This window comes from Salmo salar, chromosome 13 (genome assembly GCF_965601325.2).
Source record: "Salmo salar chromosome 13, fSalSal1, whole genome shotgun sequence".
Taxonomy (NCBI): Eukaryota; Metazoa; Chordata; class Actinopteri; order Salmoniformes; family Salmonidae; genus Salmo; species Salmo salar.
Genome location: NC_138303.1, coordinates 50,953,320 through 50,978,207, shown reverse-complemented (window position 1 = coordinate 50,978,207; position 24,888 = coordinate 50,953,320). Strand labels below are relative to the sequence as shown.

General features: G+C 45.1%; 2 protein-coding genes across 2 annotated transcripts in view; both read right to left on the bottom strand.

The window, feature by feature from the left end:
- LOC106567362 (uncharacterized) overlaps positions 1 to 8,897 on the bottom strand; it is an 85,971-nt gene extending 77,074 nt beyond the window's left edge. The window contains exons 1-8 of the mRNA XM_014136516.3: positions 8,357 to 8,897; positions 8,026 to 8,222; positions 7,663 to 7,807; positions 7,206 to 7,499; positions 6,987 to 7,086; positions 6,675 to 6,881; positions 623 to 766; positions 104 to 282 (exon numbers count right to left, since the gene is read on the bottom strand). Of these exons, the coding sequence (XP_013991991.2) occupies positions 104 to 282; positions 623 to 766; positions 6,675 to 6,881; positions 6,987 to 7,086; positions 7,206 to 7,499; positions 7,663 to 7,807; positions 8,026 to 8,222; positions 8,357 to 8,580 (1,490 nt within the window). The 5' untranslated portion in view covers positions 8,581 to 8,897. The remainder of the gene's footprint in view (positions 1 to 103; positions 283 to 622; positions 767 to 6,674; positions 6,882 to 6,986; positions 7,087 to 7,205; positions 7,500 to 7,662; positions 7,808 to 8,025; positions 8,223 to 8,356) is intronic.
- Positions 8,898 to 9,044: 147 nt separating this feature from the next.
- On the bottom strand, positions 9,045 to 23,316 carry LOC123726225 (uncharacterized). Its single transcript, XM_045693361.2, has 9 exons — positions 23,240 to 23,316; positions 22,793 to 22,885; positions 20,941 to 22,627; positions 20,721 to 20,776; positions 20,143 to 20,362; positions 17,633 to 17,829; positions 11,868 to 12,044; positions 10,488 to 10,679; positions 9,045 to 9,360 (listed from the first exon to the last, which is right to left on the bottom strand). The coding sequence occupies exons 3-9, from the start codon at positions 22,624 to 22,626 to the stop codon at positions 9,228 to 9,230; spliced, it is 2,661 nt and encodes an 886-aa protein (XP_045549317.1). The 5' UTR covers position 22,627; positions 22,793 to 22,885; positions 23,240 to 23,316; the 3' UTR covers positions 9,045 to 9,227.
- Between the last annotated feature and the right edge of the window lie 1,572 nt (positions 23,317 to 24,888).

Here is a 24,888-nt window from a genome sequence, read left to right as displayed (position 1 = left end):
AAAATCATGTTTTGTTTGTATTAAAAAAACAAAAACACACACACACACACACACACATATATATATATACACATATACACACACACACACACACACACACAACCTGGTGAGCGTGGTGTGTGTGTAGAAGGCGGTGACGGCCTGGCTTTGTCTGAGACGTGCTGTCCAGAGGGCGAAGGCGCTGTGGGTCCTCTGTCTCTCTCCTCTCCTCCGCAGCCACACCGCCCTCCTCACCAGCTGGGCCCGGGCCTCCGGGTCTGGCCTTACTCTAATCAACATCCGCTGAGAGAGAGAGGATGTTATTTACCCATAATACCAGCAGCAGAAGGGCTACCCTTATTAAAAAATTTGTTTTTAATTATTGGAGGATAAATCGATGTGAGTAAAATGTTCCAACATTTGCCCTTTTTTTTCCTAGCTGAGAAATTATTGGTTGTGTTTATGTTCACTAATGGTCTGCGTTTTTGGACGTCACTGGACGAAGAAAAGTAAATTATGAAAATGTATATCTCACTCTAGCCCACTTGCTCTTCTCTCCCTTCTCCCCAAAGTGAACTTTAAAAAATAATACTTTAAGGTATGGTTATATACCAGGATTGGCAGTTGTGCTTCGTTTCCCTACCTTTTTCTCCCATGTTAAGAAGCAGCTCCTGAGGACTGCCGTGGTGTGGAAGTCGTCGGCCATCCTCTGCAGGGTGACCTTTGACCTTTGGTGAGCGACCACCCTTCTCCAGTGAGCCACAGAGAAAGTCAGAATTGCAGTTTCCTGTGTGAAGCAGGAAGTACGTGAGACAGGTGACTGAGAATACTGTCACATGTTGACTTTCAGCCGATCCCAATCCACTTCCTATCCCTTCGATGTTTGCAGATCTGTTAGATGGAAGCAATATGCCCTTCGTAAGGCAATCAAACAGAGACAAAGTGGAGTCGCAATTCAACGGCTCAGTCACAAGACGTACGTGGCAAGGACTCCAGACTTCTGTGCCCGCTTCGAGGAAAACAGTGCCGCCGTTGCGGGCCACCGCCACTCACGAGGACTTAGCTCTCGTTCTCTGTGGCTGACGTGAGTAAGACATTTAAGCCTGTCAACCCTTGCAAGGCTGCCGGCCTAGACGGCATCCGTAGCCGCATCCTCAGAGCATGTGCAGACCAGCAAGCTGGAGTGTTTACAGACATATTCAATCTTGCCCTATCCCAGTTGGTTTTCCCCACTTGCTTCAAGATGTCCACCATTGTTCCTGTACCCAAGAAAGCGAAGGTAACTGACTATCGCCCCGTAGCACTCACTTCCCACAACATGAAGTGTTTTGAGAGGCTAGTTAAGGATCATATCACCTCCACCTTACCTGACACCCTTGACCAGGGATGTCAAACTCATTCTATGGAGGGCCTAGTGTCTGCAGGTTTTTGGTTTTCCCTTTCAATTAAGACCTAGACAACCAGGTGAGGGGTAATGCCTTAGAGGAAGTTTTAACTAATTAGTGACCTTGATTCATCAATCAAGTCCAAGGGAGAAGCGAAAACCCGCAGACACTCAGCCCTCTATGGAGTTTGGCACGTGCCCTAGACCCACTACAACTTGAATAGCGCTCTAACAGATCCACGGATGACGGCATTCGCCATCGCGCTGCACACTTCCCTATCCCATCTGGACAAGTGGAATACCTATGTAAGAATGCTGTTCATCGACTACAGCTCAGCATTCAACATCATAGTAACCTCTAAGCTCATCATTAAGCTAGGGGGCCGGGTTCTGAAACCTGCCCTGTGCAACTGGGTCCTGACGGGCCGACCCCAGGTGGTGAAGGTAGGCAACAACACGTCTGCGACGCTGATCCTCAACATGGGGGCCTCACAAGGGTGTGTGCTCAGCCCCATCCTATACTCCCTGTTCACCCATGACTGCATGGCCACGAACATCTCCAACTCAATCATTAAGTTTGCAGATGACAGCATAGTGGCCTCCAAGCTCATCACTAAGCTAGGGGCCCTGGGTGGTAGGCCTGATTACCAACAGCAACGAGACCGCCTACAGGGAGACAGTGAGGGCCCTGGTGGAGTGGTGCCAGGAAAATAACCTCTCGCTCAATGTCATCAAAACGAATGGGCTGATCGTGAACTTCAGGAGACAGCATACCCCCATCCACATAGACATAGACGGGCCCGCAGTGGAGAGGGTGAAAAGATTAAAGTTCCTTGGCGTGCACATCACGGACAACCTGAAATGGTCCATCCACACAGACAAGATTATCAAGGCCTTCAGCCACCCGAGCCATGGCCTGTTCACCCCGCTACCATCTAGAAGGCGGAGACAATACAGGTGCATCAAAGCGGGACCGAGAGACTGAAAAACAGCTATCTCCAGGCCATCAGACTTAAATATTCACCACTAGCCAGCCTCAGCCCAGTACCCCTCTCTGAACTTTAGTCACTATTACAATCCGGCTACCACCCGGTACTCAACCCTACATCTGAGACTGCTGCCCTATGTACATAGTCATCAAACACTGGTCACATTAATAATGTTTACATACCGTTTTACCCACTTCATATGTATATACTGTATTCTAGTCAAGGCTCATCCTCTATAACTTCTGCTGTACACACCTTTTCTATTCATATGCTGTCCATAATGTCAATATACACCATCATATACATTTATATTCTGGATCCTTGACATTGCTCGCTCTAATAATTCTATATTTCATAATTTCTTCATTTTTATTTTGGGGAATTTGCGTGTATTGTTAGGTATTTGTATTTATTTATTTATTAAGGATCCCCATTAATCTTCCTGGGGTCCAGCAACATTAAGGCAGTTATATACAATTTAAAATATTACATTACATTTTTCACAACACATTAAGTGTGTTCCCTCAGGCCACTACTCTACCACATATCTACAATACAAAATCCATGTGTATGTGTGTCTTATGTGTTGTGTAAGAGTGTGTCTGTGCCGGTGTGTGTCTCTTCACAGTCCCTGCTGTTCAATAAGGTGTATTTTTATCTGTTTTTTAAAATCTGATTCTACTGCTTGCATCAGTTACCTCATGTGGAATAGAGTTCCATGGCTCTACGTAGTACTGTGCACCTCCCAAAGTCTGTTCTTGACTTGGGGATTGTGAAGAGACCTCTGGTGGCATGCATGGGTGTCTGAGCTGTGTGCTAGTGGTTTAAAAACAGAAACCTCAGTGCATTCAGCATGTCAACACTTCTTACAAAAACAAGTAGTGATGAAGTCAATCTCTACTCCACTTTGAGCCATGAGAGATTGACATGCATATTATTAATGTTAGCTCTCTGTGTTCATTTCAAGGCCAGCCGTGCTGCCCTGTTCTGAGACAGTTGTAATTTTCCGAGGACCCTCTGTGGCACCTGACCACACGACTGAACAGTAATCCAGGTGTGACAAAACTAGGGCCTGTTGGACCTGCCTTGTTGATAGTGTTGTTAAAAAGGCAGAGCAGCGCTTTATTATGGATGGACTTCACCCCATCTAAGCTACTGTTGTATCATGTTTTGATGACAGTTTACAATCCAGGGTTACTTGAAGCAGTTTAGTCACCTCAACTCACTCAATTTACACATTATTTATTACAATATTTAGTTGATGTTTAGGGTTTATTGAATGATTTGTCCCAAATACAATGCTTTTAGTTTTTGAAACATTTAGGACTAACTTATTCCTTCCCACCCATTCTGAATCTAACCACACTGAAGTCTAACAAAACAGCTCCCACCAATTTCTCTCAGCCAATCTGTCATTTGTGTAAGTGTTGTGTTTGTTTCATTTCCTTTCCCTACAAGCGTGCTGAAAGTTGGTTGTCAATTTGTTTACAGTAAAATAGCATTGTATCTGGTGAAATATAATTTTTTCCCAAAACTTTACTAATGGTTGGTAAAAGGCTGATTGGTTGGCTTTACTGTTCTTGGGTAGCGGAATGACTTTTGCTTCCCTCCAGGCCTGAGGGCACACACTTTCTAGTAGGTTTAGATTGAAGATATGGCAAATAGGAGTGGCAATATCGTCTGCTATTATCCTCAGTAATTTTCATTCCAGACAGTCAGACCCGGTGACTTGTCATTGTTGATGGACAATTATTTTTTCGCCTCTTCCACATTTTATGGAATTAAAAATCATCATACCCGTCTTTCATCATTTATACTTGGATGTGAAGTGTCAGCGTTTGTTGCTGGCATGTCATGCATAAGTTCGCTAATCTTGCCAATGAAAACAAATCATAAAAGTAATTGGCAATATCAGTGGGTTTTGTGATGAATGAGCCATCCGATTCAATGAATGATGGAGCTGAGCGTGCCTTTTGCCCAAAATTTATGGTGCTCAAAAGCTTTGAACGATCATTCATGTTTGTTTCATCTTATACTTTCTTCTTTTTATTCAGTTTAGTCACATGATGGTTCAATTTGCTAATCGGTTGTGCAGCCAGACTTATTTGCCATTCCTTTTGCTTTATCCCTCTCAACCATACAATTTTTCAATTCCTCATTAATCCATGGGGATGTACGTTTTTACAGTCATTTTCTTAATGGGTGCATGCTTATTAGTAACTGGAATAAGTAGTTTCATAAATGTGTCAAGTGCAGCATCTGGTTGCTCCTCATTACACACCACAGACCACCAAATATTATTTACATCATCAACATATGAATCACTACAAAACTTCTTGTATGACCTCTTATACACCATATTAGGCCCAGCCTTTGGAACTTTGGTTTTCCTAGATATGGCTATTATATTGTGATCACTCCATCCTATGGATTTGGATGCTGCTTTAAAGCAAATTTCTGCAGCATTAGTAAAGATGTGATCAATACATGTTGATGATATCATTCCTGTGCTGTTTGTAACTTCCGTGGTAGGTTGACTGATAACCTGAATCAGGTTGCAGGCACTGGTTACAGTTTGAAGTTCCCTCTTGAGTGTGCAGCTTGATGAAAGCCAGTCAATATTTAAAACCACCCAGAAAATATACTTCTCTGTTGATGTCACATACATTATCAAGTATTTCACACATATTATCCAGATACTGACTGTTAGTACTTTGGTGGTCTATAGCATCTTCCCACAAGAATGGGCTTTAATTGAGGCAAAACCTGTAGCCATATTACGTCAACAATACTTAACATCAGATCCGCTCTAGGCTTTACAGGAATGTGGTTCTGAATATAAACAGCAACACCTCCACCATTGGCATTTGTATTTTCTGTAAATATTATAACATTGTATTGCTACCACTGTATCAAAGGTATTATCTAAGTGAGTTTCAGAGATAGAATATGAATGTCATCTGTTACTAGCAAGTTATTGATTTCTTGAACCTTGTTTCTTAACGTGAGCTATTTTTAGCAGTTTTCTGGGATGCTTGATTGTTTTCATTGCTTTACTGGGAAGCTTAGCAGAACATAAACATGCTCATGTTATTTATGTTAGTGCAGGGTAAGCTGCACACAGTGGACTTCCTACTAAGGCACACAGCTTCAGTGCTAACAGTATAAATCTGGTTGATATGCACATGATTACTGCATACAATAGCTGTAGGATCAGCAGAGGCAGTTAGAGGGACATAAACTTGGTTACTCACACTTACATTGTGTCTACCATTGCCCCAGTGATGATGTACATTTTCTGAAGCATTATGGACAACTCAGCGACACAATGGCAGGCTTTAACTGAGCTGGGCTTGGGTCATTGAATCAACACAGCAATTCGATACACCCGCAACAAAATCAGCAAAAATGTGTACGCGACCAATACAATTTGATTTGAATATGAAGGAAGCTCCACCACTACACCCCTTATGCTGGGTGTACACTACACGACTTTCAAAATCTTAACATCGCTGAGCCTCTCACATTAAACAACCACCTTTCCTGTACTTTTTTGTCTTGCCAACGTAGTGGTGTACAAACTAAACGATGCGGCACAGACGGGGACGTCACACACTACAAGATTCTTCACTTGGCCGTGAGCATTCTCGATACCACCACCCGAAAACAATTATGTGATGATGTGATTGGATCGTGTAGCTAGAACGAGCTGTGGCTCAAAGCAGCCTCAAAACATTTTCCGTCAGACATTCATGCTTGCCATACAGAGTTGAAATACCTAGCCAATAAATGTTGAATTGAATAGCATTGCTTGTGAACTTCAGTGCTGTAACGATTTGATGCTTTGGTTAAAGGCAATTACAAACGCATACTAGTAGGCAAGTAGTAGACGTCGCTCCTGCTCAAGAGTCTACACATTCTGGGTGATGCGAAACAACGTCATTGGCTATTGCAGATCATCATTCTCAAAGCTTGTCGTTGCACATCTCACACTACAAGAGCATTGGCGATTGTGCCGATAAAATCAAACATTTTTGAAAATATCATGATGTCTGGGATGGCTGAAATATGGGAGAGGTAGCCCTCAGATTGCATCTCTGACCGGTTCACATTAAACAAGTGTCGGTGACGGCCACGTGCCCCGAGTAGGCGACGACACGGGGATTTTGTCTCCGATCTCAAACTTGTCTGGGACAGCTAAATTGTGGCCAAAATCGTGTACGGTACCCTTACAAAATCTAAAAAGAGGAAAGGGTAGGGAGCTAATTTCAGCCTCCCTGATAGAATAGGGCTTGATAATATAATGATGCTATAATACTGACCATGTGTATGGCTGCGGTGCTGAGGCTCTGGGTGTGTCTCCTCCACAGGCTGAGGGCGGTGCCAAGCATTGCCTGTCTGCGGACGTCTGCCATCAGGCCCATGAGGCGTCGCTGCTCCCTGCCGACTCTGACATAGTCCCTCCACTGAGAGAAGGCCACGCTGAGGGAGGGACGCAGCATCCGGCCCACCACACTCCCCATGACACCCTGACCAAGAGAGAAGATGGATATTCTTTTACTTTTGGCATTGTTGTATGTTTTGATAAAGGATGCCAGAGTGTGTGGAGATTATACAAACACCGGATGAAATACCTTTAATCTGGGTGAGCTCTTGTGATCTGGGAGACTTTGATGCTCGAGACAGAAAGTTTGGTCACCTTCTGCAAAATCAACATGGTTCTCGACCTGGAAGCTTTGTGGAGAGGAGAGCAAAAGGCCTTGAAGCAGGGTTACAATGTTTGTATGTGTGTGTCAGTCATACTCTAACACTCACCACCTCTTTCAAACAGTGTGTGTGTTCACCAGACTGACCAGGTCTTGAGACTTTCCAATGGGGATGAGGCCAGTAGGGGGAGTCCTCTGTCCATCTGTGCTGAAGAGGAGCTGTTTGACCAATCGCTGAGCTCCGTGCTGATATTATGCTCTGCCACAGCAAGCTTCAGGGAGAGGGGAGAGGTGCTGCCGAACCCAGAGGAAGAGGATTCCAGCGCTGCCAGTCTAGTCCTGAACCTGTGCACCCTGCAGGCCTGGGAATCCCACACCAGCTCATGCCAACGCTGCAACGCCAATCTCATCTGCTCCCTCGCCCGGGCCACACAGTACAGTCTGAGACAGGTGGGGAGTGAGAGCAAGGGATGGAAATATTGAAGGGGAGACAGAGCAGTTTAAGTATACTCCAAAGCAAGAAAGTCAAAAGGGGGAAAAAAACGCTGAGCGATTAAAAAAAAAAGGGGCCAAGACGAGAGAGCAGCAGTGTGGTGGTAGCTACCTGGCTAGCTGGAGCTTGCTCCTCTCCCTCCTCCAGGAGTGAAAGCTTGTCTGGAGCTGCAGGTTGTCGCACAACTCCTCCAATGTGATGAGCCTGGCACCACCATACAACCTTGGCGTCACCGCCTCACTCTGCCTCATATTCCCTACGTGTGAGATTGAGCACGCACTTGCACTTTAACAGCCATGGAATTCATGAAGAACTGCCGGGCGTACAGGCTTTTGCTGCAGTCCTGCTCTGGAGCTTAAAGCCTGTACACCCAGTAGCTCGACAAGCATTGAGGGTTGGCCTTCCCTGGAGGATTTATGGGAAAGAAGAAGTGAATGACAGAAGATTTCATTGAAGTTAAGACGCCAGGCCAACCTGTCAGTGTCCCTAGGGTCAGCGCCTGTGTCCTTCTCTCCAGCAGGTGTGTGAGGAGGTGTGTGTGTAGAGACCGTAGCGCTGTGGCTCTCCTCCAGCTCTGCAGGGTGTGTGCGACCATCCGATCATTCCTCTCGCTGCAGTAACACACACACGCCGCCCTGCGCTCGACCACACCCCGCCAGCCACGCAGGATGCTGCGATGGGGGTCACACAAACAATGTTGATCAATGTTAAACTCTGAAGGCACACTCAAAACTAACTGGAGCACACTTGAATCAAAATGGAGACATTTCATATTACATAATTTGTCTATGCTCCATAGACTGACTGTGAGAGCTGTGCCCGTTGCCTTCTCTCCTGTATCTCTAGGGCCCCTCTCCTGACCAGGACCCTGCGGTTCCAGGATGTAAACGCCTCCTGCAGTCTCCTCCACTCCAGCAGGTAGTGCCATCTCTGCACCAGTCTGTGCCCGCAGTCTGCCCGGGCAAACTCCTGGTGCCACCTCCCAAAGGCCACTGGTGAGAGGAGATGAGGCAAAAAGACATTCATCATCCCGATGACTCTAATAGACACTTCATTAGCCGCTGGCCCATAATTGTGTCACTTCTGTGCAAGCCAGTGCATGCTAGCGCCAGACAGGTTTGAAACCCAAAGACTCAACGAGGAAAACAGACCGTCGGCAATTCAGTCAGTTGAGTCTCTTGGTTTTACACCACTCTGGCACCACTAGCTAGCACTTTTAAGCAAGCACATATCAAAGGGAACTATTTAATGTGTGACTGCCAGCTGTTTAGCACAGGGGTTTCCAAACCTTTTTTTGCACACAACCCCAAATTGCCTTTAGAAAATGCAGGGGACACCACTTGGAAAAATTATATTCCCCAGTTAACACTGTTCATATTCACTAAATTGTAGGTCCCAAAGGCTGTCCCAACACATAATAATGACACGAAAGCTCATTCTAATAGGGTAAAAGGCCAGTAGTCGACAGTAAACTGTTGTATTCTATACCCATTTGAAGATAAAAACAAGTTTCTCAGAAGGTTTCTATTTCAGGGGACCGGACCCCAAGTTTTGGAACCACTGGTCTAGCAGGAGAAGACAATCGGCATGTTGTAGAGGGAGGCACTATGCCAGTCAGTGTGAGAGTTGGGACTTAAACAAGGCTGTCGTGTGTTTGTTTGAAGTCAGGGTAAGACTTAAGAGGGCTCACTGGCACACACACACCACTTGCCTGCTAAAATTTGTCTGCAGAGTACCTGTTTGGCCTCGACACACACACGCTGCAACCGGGCTCTGTGTGTGTGCTCGCGCCAGCGCTGGGAAACCCTCCTGTGTGTGTGTGTGGAAGTCATATAGAGACAAACCAACAGAGAGGGGGAGGGAGAAAGAAAGCGGGAGGGAGGGAGAGATAAGATCATTATTCTTGGATCTGTACAGTGTGTGTTAATATTGTTGAATTTGAGGTATTCAAATGTCAATCCTACACATAGAAGGATAGGATCAATTACTGAACAAAAATATAAAACGCAACATGTAAAGTGTTGGTCCCATGTTTCATGAGCTGAAATAAAAGATCCCAGAAAAAGCTTATTTCTCTCAAATTTTGTCCACAAATTGGTTTACATCCCTGATAGTGAGCATTTCTCCTTTGCCAAGATAATTCATTCACCTGACAGGTGTGGCTTAAGAAGTTGACTAAACAGTATGATCATTACACAGGTGCACCTGGGGACAATAAAAGGCCACTAAAATATGCAGTTGTCACACAACGTCACAGATGTCTCAAGTTGAGGGAGCGTGCAATTGGTATGCTGATTGCAGGAATGTGTTAATATTGTTATATTGAAATTAAAAGTTAATTTCTCTACCATAAGCCACCTCCAATGTTTTAAAGAATTTGGCAGTACGTCCAACCAGCCTGACAACCGCAGACCATGTATACCAATGCCAGCACAGGACCTCTACATCTGGCTTCTTCACCTGCGGGATCGTCTGAGACCAGCCCCCAGCGACAGCTGATGAAACTGTGGGTTATTTCTGCCTGTAATAAAGCCCTTTTGTGGGGAAAAATTCTGATTGGCTGGGCCTGGCTCCCCAGTGTGCCATCCCAGGCCTGTGCCAGTGTGCCATCCCAGGCCCACCCATGGCTGCGCCACCTGTCCAGTCATGTGAAAGCCATAGATTAGGGCCTAATGAATTTATTTAAAATTGACTGATTTGTAACTCAGTGAAATCATGAATTGTTGCGTTTATATTTTTGTTCAGTATATCAGTAGAGGACATAAGCTGGAAGATCCTCATAGAAAGTTAATGGGCCATTTCCATTTGAAAATAAATTGAATTTCAGTTTGTCTCCTGGTCCATTCTAGCTAGGCAATTTAGTGACTGTAAGACCATCACAACTGTAACATAACCCTATGGCCATCACTATTTGGCCGCACTAGTAGGGTTATGACCTGACGATGCGTTGCAGCCTATCCCTCTGTCGTCTTCTCTGCTCTGCTCTCTCTAGCCACAGCAGAAGGCTGTGCTGCAGTAGGCTCCTCCTGTGGAAGCCAGCACTCTGATTGGCCCTAGCAGATCGCTCCTCCTCCCTCTGTGTGGCCCGGGCCGCCCACACGCTCCAGGCTGCAGCCAGGCAGGACGCCCTGTGTAAGAGCAGGGGTGTGTTCAATTTAACGGAATGTTCTTATCGTTGCAGGTAGAAATGTAATGTGTAGAGCTGACATGACTCACAGTTTTACTCAACAAACACTCATACCTGATCTACATGAACATTGTATCCTCCTGAACAGACAACATCATAAGGCTAAACTCAGAGGAGATGACCACACAGTACCATGAGATTGAAGTTGCAATTGGCTGCACGGAGTCGCATTAAGAGATCCCATGCAGCCATGTTTACAAGTTTGAACACTGGAATGTGAGATGTAATCTACACCTCGATTAGGCTGATAGAAGTCCTCATTTTGTTTAATGATTTTAAATTTGAGCGTTATTTCCATATAACCTACACTTTCTCCCTCTGAACTAATGCGAGTGGGATGGGTGTGGCTTTGTGATAATGATCAAGAGCAGCTGCTCACCGATTCGACAGCTCCAACGCAGTTCCACCTCGACTCCGATACCACCAAAACATCAACTATGCGGTTGTCGGTTACCGCCAGTTAACACTGGATCTGATTGAATCTAGGCCTAACATGCTGACTAGACCGGGCGTGCGCATGTTGATTTTGTCCATCCACACCAGACGTGATCAGGACACTCAGGTTGAAATATCAAAACCAACTCTGAACCAACAATATTCATTTGGGGACAGGTCGAAAAGCATTAAACATTCATGGCTATTTAGCTAGCTTGCTGTTAGTTAATTTGTCCTGGGATATAAATATTGGGTTGTTTTGAAATGTACAAGGTCATCTACTCCGACAATTCATCCACAGATAAAAGGGTAAACCAAGTTAGTTTCTAGTAATCTCTCCTCCTTCAGGCTTCTTCTTTGGACTTAATATGGCGGTTGGCAACCAACTTTAAGGTGCATTACCACCACCAACTGGACTGGAGTGTGGACCTCAGCTCATCTTTCAATCACCCACGCGGGTATATGCTCCTAATAACCAATCGGGAGAGGGGGGACTTGCAAAGCGTCAAGCGTCACAAATAGAACCATGTTCTATTTTAGCCCCTGGCAACGCAGACGCTCACGAGCAGTTTGGATGCAATGATTGAATAACATGTTTGTGTACATTTATTTTGTAATGCTCGCACACGTTACGCAAGCGGTTTGGTCAGCATGGAAGACTAACGCAAACAACTATCAATAACTGTCACTTTACCTGTGCTGTTTTGTGGCCAGACGTGCTGTGACCCAGGCAGCTCTCCACAAGACGTAGGCCCGACCCTGCTGCCTGCGGTCCCAGTGGAGGGCTGCCCTCTGGGCTTGTAGCGCCCACGCCTGCAGCCTCACACCAGCCTGCCTCCACACCAGCCAGTGCTTACACAGCAGAGTCAGACTGGTAGGGGACAAACACAGAAAAATGTTACATGGCCCAAGTCTTTGAGGTTATTATTACAGATGCTTGTGCATTCAGTTCACGTGTTTTGTTCACAAGTTTAGGGGTGCATACTGTAGGGCATCTCTCCCATTCACAGCCGAATGACATTGCTCTAGATACTGAGGTCAATTGTGGGCCATTCCATGGTAATAGAATTATGATGAGACTCAGATTTTTCACCTTAAAATGTATGCCAAACAAAAACCATGGATTGCAAAGTTAAACCTTACATTTCTATAAACAAGGACCGCTTTCAACAAATTCCACCGACAATTTGACAAACACATTTACTTGAAGAACAGCGCAGATATAGTTTTGTAACAGAATGGCGTTAAAATCTATTTTTTTGTGTCCAAGTTGTAAAAAAAACCCTCAAATATCTATTATAAATTAAGATTCAAAGAAGTCTGACAACCCATTCTTTCTGCAGTTATATGACACCTTAAGTTTAAAATGTTATTTTGGTTACTGAACTACAGTAAGTGAAGTGGATTAACACCTGATAACAGAATGACGGTAACAGAATGACATCATGGTTCCTTGATCTGTACTATACAGAAATACATAATTATGGATATGTGATGTATTCATTGTAAGGTATCCTGAATAGGTACACAAAGGTACACAAATATCCTCCTTTGCAAGTTTGGGTATTATTCTACACATTGCCTATTATTGTAATGAGCTCCCCCCCCCCCCCACACAAAACCAAATATGGTTGGTACAGCCCTGAAGAGCTTTGCCACCCGACCCGACAGGCCCCAACATTATACATCGGGTTAGGGCCATGTAAGGCATGTTTTTCATCAATAACTAGGGTATGGGAAGGGCTCGGATATCACAAAATTGATCACTAACATTTTGAAGCTGAGCCATTTGCTCGTGCTCTGCTGCACAGTACAGTCATATCTAACTAAGATTATAATATTGTTGTCAGAAGTGCTTCAACCTTCTCAAATATAATACAGGAGAGAATATTTCACAGAAAATAATTATGTTCCTTAAGTTTTGTCAGAGATTCGAGTGACAAAGTAGCTAACTGCTATCTCATGTCCCAAATCAGAGCCGTAGCTATGGCCACTCAGACTCGGAGCGGCCATTAGCAGAGCGAGCTGCGCGCAGGTAGCGAGTGACAGACAGAGAGAGAGGAGCAGATAATGGATTTACTAACAGAGGAAGTTATTTCTGATTTTGGGTTTCGGGCCGGGCCTTAAATTTGTCAGAAGCAATAGGGTAGGGCCTGAACGTCGCGGGAATGGGTAGGGCTTAAAATTTACACCTGTCCAGGGCTCTACGGACCGGACCAAATCTGAACCGATCATAGACGTCTGTATAGACATTACAGTAAAGTACAGCACAATACATTACACTGCACTCTACTCTAGTGTGCTCTACTGTTCTGCATAGTACTGTGATGTACTACAGTACAATACTGACCTATACTCTACTTTTTTTTACTGTACTGTCCAAACCTGTGAAGCAGATATCTACATTTCAACTACTTTTCAACGACCAGTGCTCAGTGGCTGAGAACGCAGTGGTTACAGTAAATTAAAAGAGAGGGGGCTAATGGGTAGGCGTTGGTAAAAGCCGGGAGAGGTGACATTAATTGGAGAGAGAGAGAGAGAGGAAGGGGTTGTCCAGACTGTTTCATAATTATGAGCTGAACATAACAGTACGCCAGTGGAAGAGAGGACAGTAACAGGAGACACTATGAGCTGAACATAACAGTATGTCAGTGGAAGAGAGGACAGTAACAGGAGACACTATGAGCTGAACATAACAGTATGTCAGTGGAAGGGAGGACAGTAACAGGAGACACTATGAGCTGAACATAACAGTATGCCAGTGGAAGAGAGGACAGTAACAGGAGACACTATGAGCTGAACATAACAGTATGTCAGTGGAAGGGAGGACAGTAGCAGGAGACACTATGAGCTGAACATAACAGTATCCCAGTGGAAGAGAGGACAGTAACAGGAGACACTATGAGCTGAACATAACAGTATGTCAGTAGAAGGGAGGACAGTAGCAGGAGACACTATGAGTTGAACATAACAGTATGTCAGTGGAAGGGAGGACAGTAACAGGAGACACTATGAGCTGAACATAACAGTATGTCAGTGGAAGGGAGGACAGTAACAGGAGACACTATGAGCTGAACATAACAGTATGTCAGTGGAAGGGAGGACAGTAACAGGAGACACTATGAGCTGAACATAACAGTATGTCAGTGGAAGGGAGGACAGTAACAGGAGACACTATGAGCTGAACATAACAGTATGCCAGTAGAAGGGAGGACAGTAACAGGAGACACTATGAGCTGAACATAACAGTATGTCAGTGGAAGAGAGGACAGTAACAGGAGACACTATGAGCTGAACATAACAGTATGCCAGTGGAAGGGAGGACAGTAGCAGGAGACACTATGAGCTGAACATAACAGTACGCCAGTGGAAGGGAGGACAGTAGCAGGAGACACTATGAGCTGAACATAACAGTATGTCAGTAGAAGAGAGGACAGTAACAGGAGACACTATGAGCTGAACATAACAGTATCCCAGTGGAAGAGAGGACAGTAACAGGAGACACTATGAGCTGAACATAACAGTATGTCAGTGGAAGAGAGGACAGTAACAGGAGACACTATGAGCTGAACATAACAGTATGTCAGTGGAAGAGAGGACAGTAACAGGAGACACTATGAGCTGAACATAACAGTATGTCAGTGGAAGAGAGGACAGTAGCAGGAGACACTATGAGCTGAACATAACAGTATGTCAGTGGAAGGGAGGACAGTAACATGAGACACTATGAGCTGAACATAACAGTATGTCAGTAGAAGAGAGGACAGTAACAGGAGACACTATGAGCTGAACATAACAGTATGTCAGTGGAAGGGAGGACAGTAACAGGAGACACTATGAGCTGAACATAACAGTATGCCAGTGGAAGGGAGGACAGTAACAGGAGACACTATGAGCTGAACATAACAGTATGTCAGTGGAAGAGAGGACAGTAACAGGAGACACTATGAGCTGAACATAACAGTATGTCAGTGGAAGAGAGGACAGTAACAGGTTACCCAACTGTGGTTTGTGACTACCACCATTTCCCGTTTGCCAATTCAATTGGAGTCATTCTGATACAGATTTTTCAGCATTTTGTAACAGTGACACGTTTTAATCACTTAAGAAATCATAAACGAAATTGTTATCAGTAAAAACACTAACCAATTAGTAGATCTATTTTACTTGTCATTAATATCCTCCCTCATGAGAGAAATTAGAAAATATCTTCAAGATATGTGGGTTTTTGGTAACAGAATGACAAGACACTAGGCAATATTTCTTATAGAAGGCAAATAATTTCAGCAAAATTAAACATTATATTTTAGTCATTTATCAGACAAATATAAGTGTTTATATTAGTTGGCAAGGGTCTTTAACTTCAATAATATTGTGTTTTGATTCATTTCTAATACCTTTTAACACTTTTTCTGGTAGATGTTTCCCTTTTCCATCTGTTTAACCAGAAGAGGAACCTTTGCTTATTCCACATTTTAGGAAGGAATATTTTTGAAAAATTGATATGCCGTAACTTATAAAAAAAATGTAAACTCCGCTTTCATTTGACACCAAATTTGATGTGCTCCTATGAACTTCACATGTTGGTGCTCATGGGTCCATTTACATGGAAATGACCTTGTAAATCCCAATTGGATTTGCAAAAAGTAAAGGACGTAAGGGAATTTGTTGTTGAATTCACGTTAGTTGACAAATCAACCAAATGTAAATCAAAACTAGACGTTGAACTGACATCTGTGCCCAGTGGATGGTTGTGTCTGTCTGTCTGTCTTACTGGTAGTGTATGAGCGATGCCCTGCCGAGCTGCATGCCCAGTGGATGGTTGTGTCTGTCTGTCTGTCTTACTGGTAGTGTATGAGCGATGCCCTGCCGAGCTGCATGCCCAGTGGATGGTTGTGTGTGTCTGTCTTACTGGTAGTGTATGAGCGATGCCCTGCCGAGCTGCATGCCCAGTGAATGGTTGTGTGTGTCTGGCTTACTGGTAGTGTATGAGCGATGCCCTGCCGAGCTGCATGCCCAGTGGATGGTTGTGTGTGTCTGTCTTACTGGTAGTGTATGAGCGATGCCCTGCCGAGCTGCATGCCCAGTGGATGGTTGTGTGTGTCTGTCTTACTGGTAGTGTATGAGCGATGCCCTGCCGAGCTGCATGCCCAGTGGATGGTTGTGTGTGTCTGGCTTACTGGTAGTGTATGAGAGATGCCCTGCCGAGCTGCATGCCCAGTGGATGGTTGTGTGTGTGTCTGTCTTACTGGTAGTGTATGAGCGATGCCCTGCCGAGCTGCATGCCCAGTGGATGGTTGTGTGTGTCTGGCTTACTGGTAGTGTATGAGAGATGCCCTGCCGAGCTGCATGCCCAGTGGATGGTTGTGTGCGTCTGGCTTACTGGTAGTGTATGAGAGATGCCCTGCCGAGCTGCATGCCCAGTGGATGGTTGTGTGCGTCTGTCTTACTGGTAGTGTATGAGCGATGCCCTGCCGAGCTGCATGCCCAGTGGATGGTTGTGTGTGTCTGTCTGTCTTACTGGTAGTGTATGAGCGATGCCCTGCCGAGCTGCATGCCCAGTGGATGGTTGTGTGTGTCTGGCTTACTGGTAGTGTATGAGAGATGCCCTGCCGAGCTGCATGCCCAGTGGATGGTTGTGTGTGTCTGGCTTACTGGTAGTGTATGAGCGATGCCCTGCCGAGCTGCATGCCCAGTGGATGGTTGTGTGTGTCTGTCTTACTGGTAGTGTATGAGCGATGCCCTGCCGAGCTGCATGCCCAGTGGATGGTTGTGTGTGTCTGTCTTACTGGTAGTGTATGAGCGATGCCCTGCCGAGCTGCATGCCCAGTGGATGGTTGTGTCTGTCTGTCTTACTGGTAGTGTATGAGCGATGCCCTGCCGAGCTGCATGCCCAGTGGATGGTTGTGTCTGTCTGTCTTACTGGTAGTGTATGAGCGATGCCCTGCCGAGCTGCATGCCCAGTGGATGGTTGTGTGTGTCTGGCTTACTGGTAGTGTATGAGCGATGCCCTGCCGAGCTGCATGCCCAGTGGATGGTTGTGTGTGTCTGTCTTACTGGTAGTGTATGAGAGATGCCCTGCCGAGCTGCATGCCCAGTGGATGGTTGTGTGTGTCTGTCTTACTGGTAGTGTATGAGCGATGCCCTGCCGAGCTGCATGCCCAGTGGATGGTTGTGTGTGTCTGGCTTACTGGTAGTGTATGAGCGATGCCCTGCCGAGCTGCATGCCCAGTGGATGGTTGTGTGTGTCTGGCTTACTGGTAGTGTATGAGCGATGCCCTGCCGAGCTGCATGCCCAGTGGATGGTTGTGTGCGTCTGTCTTACTGGTAGTGTATGAGCGATGCCCTGCCGAGCTGCATGCCCAGTGGATGGTTGTGTCTGTCTGTCTTACTGGTAGTGTATGAGCGATGCCCTGCCGAGCTGCATGCCCAGTGGATGGTTGTGTGTGTCTGTCTTACTGATAGTGTATGAGCGATGCCCTGCCGAGCTGCATGCCCTGGATGTGGCTCCTCCAGGCACAGTAGGCCGTCCTCAGGACCAGGGTGTCGCTGGGCTGGGTCAGTCTCCTCAGCAGGCAATCCACAACCCCAATGTCACCCCGCACAGAGCCAGGGCTCACGTTGACACAATGCATCTGTCCCACACACCTCCTCCACTGTAAGAAGGAGAGGAATAACTAACAGTTTGAATAAACTGGATGTTCATGAAGATTACATTTCTGTATGTTGTTCGTAGCACACATTACACATACAGTGCATTCGGAAAGTATTCCGACCCCTTGCCTTTTTCCCCAAAGAATGTTACAGCCTTATTCTAAAATGTATTAAATTGTTTTTTCCCCACTCAATCTACATATAATACCATATAATGACAAAGCAAAAACAGGTTCAGACATTTTTGCAAATATATATAAATAAATAAAATAAATAGGACCCTTTACTCAGTACTTTGCTGAAGCACCTTTGGCAGCGATTACAGCCTTGAGTCTTCTTGGGTATGACGTTACAAGCTTGGCACACCTGTATTTGGGGAGTTTCTCCCATTCTTCTCTGCAGATCCTCTCAAGCTCAGTCAGGTTGAATGGGGAGTGTCGCTGCACAGCTATTTTCAGTTCTCTCAAGAGATGTTCGATCAGGTTTAATAAGTCCAGGCTCTGGCTAGGACACTCAAGGACATTCAGAGACTTGTCCCGAAGCCACTCCTGCGTTGTCTTGGCTGTGTGCTTAGGGTTGTTGACCTGTTGGAAGGTGAACCTTAACCCCAGTCTGAGGTCCTGAGCACTCTGGAGCAGGTTTTCACCAAGGATCTCTCTGTACTTTGCTCCGTTCATCTCCTGACTAGTCTTCCAGTTCCTGCCGCTTAAAAACATCCCCACAGCATGATGCTGCCACCACCATACTTCACCGTAGGGATGGTGCCAGGTTTCCTCCAGATGTGATGCTTGGCATTCAGGCCAAAGAGTTAAATATTGGTTTCATCAGACCAGATAATCTTGTTTCTCATGGTCTGAGAGTCCTTTAGGTGCCTTTTGGAAAACTCCAAGCAGGCTGTCAAGTGCTTCTGTCTGGCCACTCTACCATAAAGGCCTGATTGGTAGAGCGCTGCAGAGATTGTTGTCCTTCTGGAAGGTTCTTCTATCTCCACAGAGGAACTCTGGAGCTCTGTAAAGGTGACCATCAGGTTCTTGGTCACCAAGGCCCTTCTCCCCCATTGCTCAGTTTGGCCGGGCGACCAGCTCTAGAAAGAGTCTTGGTGGTTCCAAACTTCTTCCATTTAAGAATGATGGAGGCCACTGTGTTATTGGGGACCTTCAATGCTTCAGACATTTTTGGTATCCTTCCCCAGATCTGTGCCGACATAATCCTGCCTCGGAGTTCTACGTACAACTCCTTCGACCTCATGGCTTGGTTTTTGCTCTGACATGCACTGTCAACTGTGGGACCTTATATACAGGGGTGTGCCTTTCCAAATCAGGGGTGTGCCTTGTCCAATCAATTTAATATACCACAGGTGCACTCCAAGTTGTAGAAACATCTCAAGGATGATCAATGGAAACAGGATGCACCAGACCTCAACTTCAAGCCTCATAGCAAAGGGTCTAAATACTTAGGTAAATAAGGTATTTCTGTTTTCTATTTTTAATAAATATGCAAACATTTCTAAAAACCTGTTTCGCTTGGTCATCATGGGGTATTGTGTGTAGATTGAGTTTTTACATTTTTTTTTTTTTTTACACATTTTATAATAAGGCTGTAAAGTAACAAAATGTGGAAAAAGTCAAGGTCTGAATACTTTCCAAATGCCCTGTATGTCAGTTATGATAAATTAATATTCTCATACAAGCATACATTAAGGTTGGCTAGTTAGCTATCCCAGATAATAGCCAAAGTTTGTTTCCATGCAATCTTGTCTGCCAGCTGGCACTCTGCGGTAGCAATTGAGCCTGGGGACGAGGTTAGTTTCCATGGGGACGAGGTTAGTTTCCATGTAACATTGAGTTGAGCAATATGTTCTCAGAAGACATGTCATATTTGTTATTTAGCTCTACTGTGTGAAAATCAGAGAAAACACTGAACAGACATTCTGCCCCGGCAACAACAGCACATTGTCCTCTGTTACATAGGTGGGTGCCTCACATTGGTGGTGGATGGGGTGTCTTACCCTCATACCCTCATAAGGCCTAGTGTAAATCTCAACATAAACACCATGCACTCTTCATAGGGCCAGGAGTTCATCGTGACCATGTGACATGACCAGGAAGAACTAGGGTCCTAGTTATTGTTATGGCTAGGAGTTTTTCCTGATTTGGTTACATGGTGGGGAAAACCCTCTGGCCCTAGTAATTATTAGTCTGGGTGCCAGTCTGTTTCTGCTCTCTTGCCAACTCCTTATGGAATTGGCATACAATTGAAGGAGTTGGCAAGAGAGCAAAAACAGACAGGCACCCAGGCTGAGTATCATCGCTGACCCGATGGAAACAGTGGGCGAGGGTCAGGGCATCTTTCCTCCTGGCAAGGGTGTCTGTCTGGGCACGTCGGGTCACCACAGCCCACCTCAGGGCAGAGAGGCCGGTCCTCAGTAAGTGTCTCCGGTGCTGGAGTCTGGCCCGTGTGTGTGACCTCCACTGATGGTCCCATGTCCTGAAGCAGCGCAACTGCAGTCTGAATCTGTAGAGTGCCAGCCACCTGCTACAAGTACATTCCAACACTCAGGTGTAATTAAAAGGCACAAACATCACAATACCACAACACCCCCCCCCCCCCCCCACACACACACAATACCTATACACTTGAGGTGTTGCTGTTGAACAGAAGTTCACCCCAAAATGATTTCTACAAAGGTTGGCTGCTGGTTCATTATTTTCCAAAACATTAAAATGTCCATTGCCGTCCTAAATAGGCAAAGTCCAAATGGAATTGACACCTGTCCAGCACCTCAATGTTTTTTTGGTGTGCTTTTTTTCACCCAATTATTTTGTGTCAGGTGTTTTAGTGACAGCTTGTGACTTGTTATTTTTGCTGATATTTTACCTAAGGAGTCCCATACCTGTCCTCTATTGTCTCCACAAGACTGGGGCTATGAATCTCTACTGCGTCAATAGGCTGCCCAAACAAAAGAAAGGCGTTAGAGTGGCCAGGATCATGTTCTCATGTTACACACAGCCTGTTATGACAAACACGATCATGCATGTATGCACACTCACAGCCATATAAATAGACATACACATGCACACGCTCAGCAAAAGTGCTTAAATGTGTCAACGTACCACAGGCAAGGACTGATGAACTGCAGACAGCTCTCTTTCGCCAAGAAATTCACCACTGGCGCCTCCTGTCAACGTATGCAATGTGCCTGTGTGTGTTGTAACTAATGGGTCGATCTGACATTGACTTTCAGGAGTAGTTGACCCAGGAGTTCTTCTGCTATGGCTATGGAGGCGCAGAGAGAGGCCCTCTCTGTTGTCTTGGCTTGGCGCATTCGGAGTGCTTCGCTTCAGGTGAGCTGCCCTCTCTCTGTCCGAGAGGGTCATTTGACCCAAATTCTTAGTGATTGCAAGTCTTTCTTCCCACAAGAGAGAATGTGACACAGCTGGATTACTTGTTGTGACTCTCGGCACCTCAGACAAATCCTCCACCCCTTTTAGAGTAGGATAAAAACTATGCACAGTGTCCACTGAATCTGACTTAGCTTGACCTGAGAGTTCATTGGACCATTTTGTATTATGCTCAGGGTACGCCACCTCTGTGCTGTTTTGTCTACCGCTGAAGCTATACTGAGAGAGGCTTGCAGGTAAAAAGTACATATTACTTGGGAAATCTGAGCCACGCATGGCCGATGCAAAAACATCAGTCTTCTTTTCTGCCTTTCTTTCAGCTTTCCACCATGGTTCAATGTGTGCCTTCACTGATACACTAGGAGAATGGATGTTTGTTGATTGTTGTCCAGCATTCTTTGCGATTTTGCTATGAAGATGGAGTTCAGAGAACTTGGTTTCCCTGTTGGCCTTATACAGACTTGTTGAGGAACCATCCTTCCTGGTAGAACAACTTCTGCCCCCTTTGTGACAGTGGTTGATGAAGCATGACATTTTTGCATTGCAAGAGATAAAGGGCCTAGGGCCATGAGATTCGTTATCTAAAGGAGATTCAAGATTCACATGAGATAAGGCCAAGTCTCCAGAGGTACTCAGTGCCTGGGGTAGTAGGCCTAGATCCACCAATGATAAGCCAATCTCCAGATCCAACATTGACCTATGCAAGCTCGCAGATGTCCAGGAGGACTCTAGTAGATCCTGGAATGTTGACACGTTATCATTCTGCTTCGGACATGCAGGCTTTACATGATCCCCCTGACGCCTGTCTAGCAAGTCGGGGACTTCAGGGTAGAAAGGAGCATCTCTGGGAAAGGTAGAACCTAGTGAACCGCTGTTGCATTTTTGAACATAAGAGACACATTCTCTCTCCACTGGCTGTTGCCGTCCCCTGCCCCATTTCCCAAGCCAATTGACACAGTTGCCACCATCACCTCGACCCGCAATTGAGCCATAAGGATGACCAGAGGTCAATGAAGCACCCCCTTGTAACCTAACAGGAACAATGATATCCCTGTCAGTCAAATTGGCCTCTGACCCTTTCTCCTCACTTCCCTGATGGGACAACTTCCCAAGCTTGGCACTCCAAGAGGGACCACTTTCTGTTGAGTCAGTGTTGCGGCTCAGGTTTCTCGGTCTCAAGACAGGCTCAGATGTGTGCCTGTCCAGCACCTCATCAGAGACACTTAAGTAGGGGGACCTGTCTTCGTTGAGAGTAGAAAGGAGGTCTAGTAACTGGTCCACGTCGTTCTCCCCACAGACAGACAGGTTGCTTTGGACCAGGGGCCTCCTGGGCACGTACTTTCTTTGAGACAATCCCCCAGACTGCCTCCCCTGACCTCTCTGGGAATGCCAAGCCATTCTGAAATGTGGAGCGGCACATATAATTCAGACCTAATTGCATTATTAATTTTCATACTAGGCAGCCTTTTGTTTGGGCCAAAGATTTGAATAAAGCATTACATTTAAATACATTTGTGGACATAATGTCTATTTGAAAGAAATTATAAAGGTCAAGGTTTCTTACCATTTACTGGAATCTATCAGCGTTCGTTCACTGTTCTATTGCCTTTACAGCACAGATTGGCTACTGCTGCCTGGTGAACACATGGCACCCCCACTAAGCGGATCAGAGGCAGATTAAAAAGACTACACACTTGTAAATTGGCTGGGACTTCCTATATCAACTGTCTACACATGTCATCTTGCCGCAAAATAGTTAAATTGACAAAGTGGAAAGTGCATGATCAAAGCAAATAGCTAGCTAACTGCTGCTAGCTGGCTACCTTGGTTACAGTGTGCAGCTGAGCTTTGATTAACGTTAGCTACCGTTAAATTACCGGTGGTAGAAAGCTCACATAGCAAGACACACTAAGATAGTTAATGTATTATTGGTAGATTTATTTTCCAAACCGGTTCAGAATAGAATTTCATGAACGAACAATTTAAAGCCAATTTGCTGGTTTCCACTGACCTGAACCAACTCTTCCGTTCGCAGCCAGTCAGTAGCAGAGCATGCAGGCTGGAGCTAAGACGTCACTGAGCCATAACAACAGCCATAATATGAACAAGCATTAGAGTCACCACTTTATCAATAAAACAAGACACGTCAATAATTGCACAGTTGTTTATTACAAAAGTTGCATAGTTGATTTATATTTTAATTTAGATAAATTAGACATACAATCCATATGCAAACCATTTCAAAATTAATGATTGTTTAATATAGTACACTGCATTATGCATGCCCATAAAATATATAAAACAAGTATATTAAAGAACGAAAAATATACACAAATGATTCCAGTGTGTATCCCTGACACAGAATGAAAGAGCTGAGGACAGAGCTTCACAATAATATTCTGCAATATTACAAAAACTATTTGAAATGCTTTATCCATTTTGTTTCACACTGGAGATATCTTGATAGAGTTTTCAGCAATATCTGAATCAAGGTCCCAAAATAAGATCTCTAGGCATTCTCTGAAGTGAGATGCTATTTGGAAGTAACTTGAACAGGGATAGCTAAACTCTAAGAAAGACAAAGGCGTGTTTAACTATTCAACAGTCCAATGTGGCGATCCAGTCATTTAGGAAGTGAAGCCATGTAATAAAAGGCACGCTAGTGGTTCTGGAAACTAGTCGTTTCTCAGGTAGACCAGTCGAGGAGGCTGGAACTTCTCACGACACAAAGGGCACTGTCTGTGGAGGGAGAAAACAATAGTGATGCATTGCATTTATAGCTTTTAACTTTGTTTCATAGCACTGACCCTCTGACATGCAAGATAGGTGAAATATTTCTCATTCTTTATACCCCTCCAGTCCTGTCAGACCTACACAAGTGCCTGCAGTGTAGAGGTCATTTCTGGACGTGCCACTTTTATAGTAGTATTGGCCCCTTAAAGAACGTACGTAGTGTTTCTTCCATATAATCAAATAGAACAGTAGTCATTTAATGCATCTATGGTCTCACCTTGGTGTTACACCACTCTGTGATGCATTCCCAGCAGAACAAGTGGCCACATGGGGTAGAGGTCGAGTGCCTCCTCTCCTCTAGTCACAGGATACAGCGAGAGGCACAGGGTGAGTTGGGCTCTTCTACAGACTGGGACCTGGCCGGACGGGGACACACTCTTATGGGTTAACTGTAACATGTGTATTTGCAAAATTCAGCAGGGAGACCGCGCCCAGGAGCCTGTAGCTGCTCCGGATGGCCTTGTCATCCCCCATCACACACCCGCAGCTAACCATCCGGGGAGAAATAGCATGCTGAAGCATTCACTAGTAACATGGGTCATATTCATTAGGCCACACAGTAGCAAAACATTTTGCAACAGAAAACAAATGCGCTTGAGGGATTACCTGAACTCGGAAAAATAAATTGTTTTTATTTTCCATTGCAAAAACATTTGCTACGGTGTGCACTACTGAATGGAGAAAAACATCCCTTTGAGGCCTTGCTTCCCTGGCAACTGCTTAGGTCCTGCCCACCATGGGTAAAGAAAAATGAATTTAATTTTGAAACATTCAATTTAGTGCTGCGTTAAATGGCTAAAAATATAATACATGATATGAAAAAATTGTATCTACAACCGAGTTGATGTCTGACTTACGACCTATGAG

Bases quoted from the DNA above. Each gene is read 5' to 3' on its own strand.
- LOC123726225 (XM_045693361.2), bottom strand. From the start codon at position 22,626: ATGGCTTGGCATTCCCAGAGAGGTCAGGGGAGGCAGTCTGGGGGATTG. The intron at 20,363-20,720 runs GTATGGGACTCC...ATGTACTTGTAG, and splicing joins GTGGAGACAATAGAGGACAG to CAGGTGGCTGGCACTCTACA. The intron at 9,361-10,487 runs GTCATAACCCTA...ACACACACACAG, and splicing joins AGGCTGCAACGCATCGTCAG to GAGGGTTTCCCAGCGCTGGC.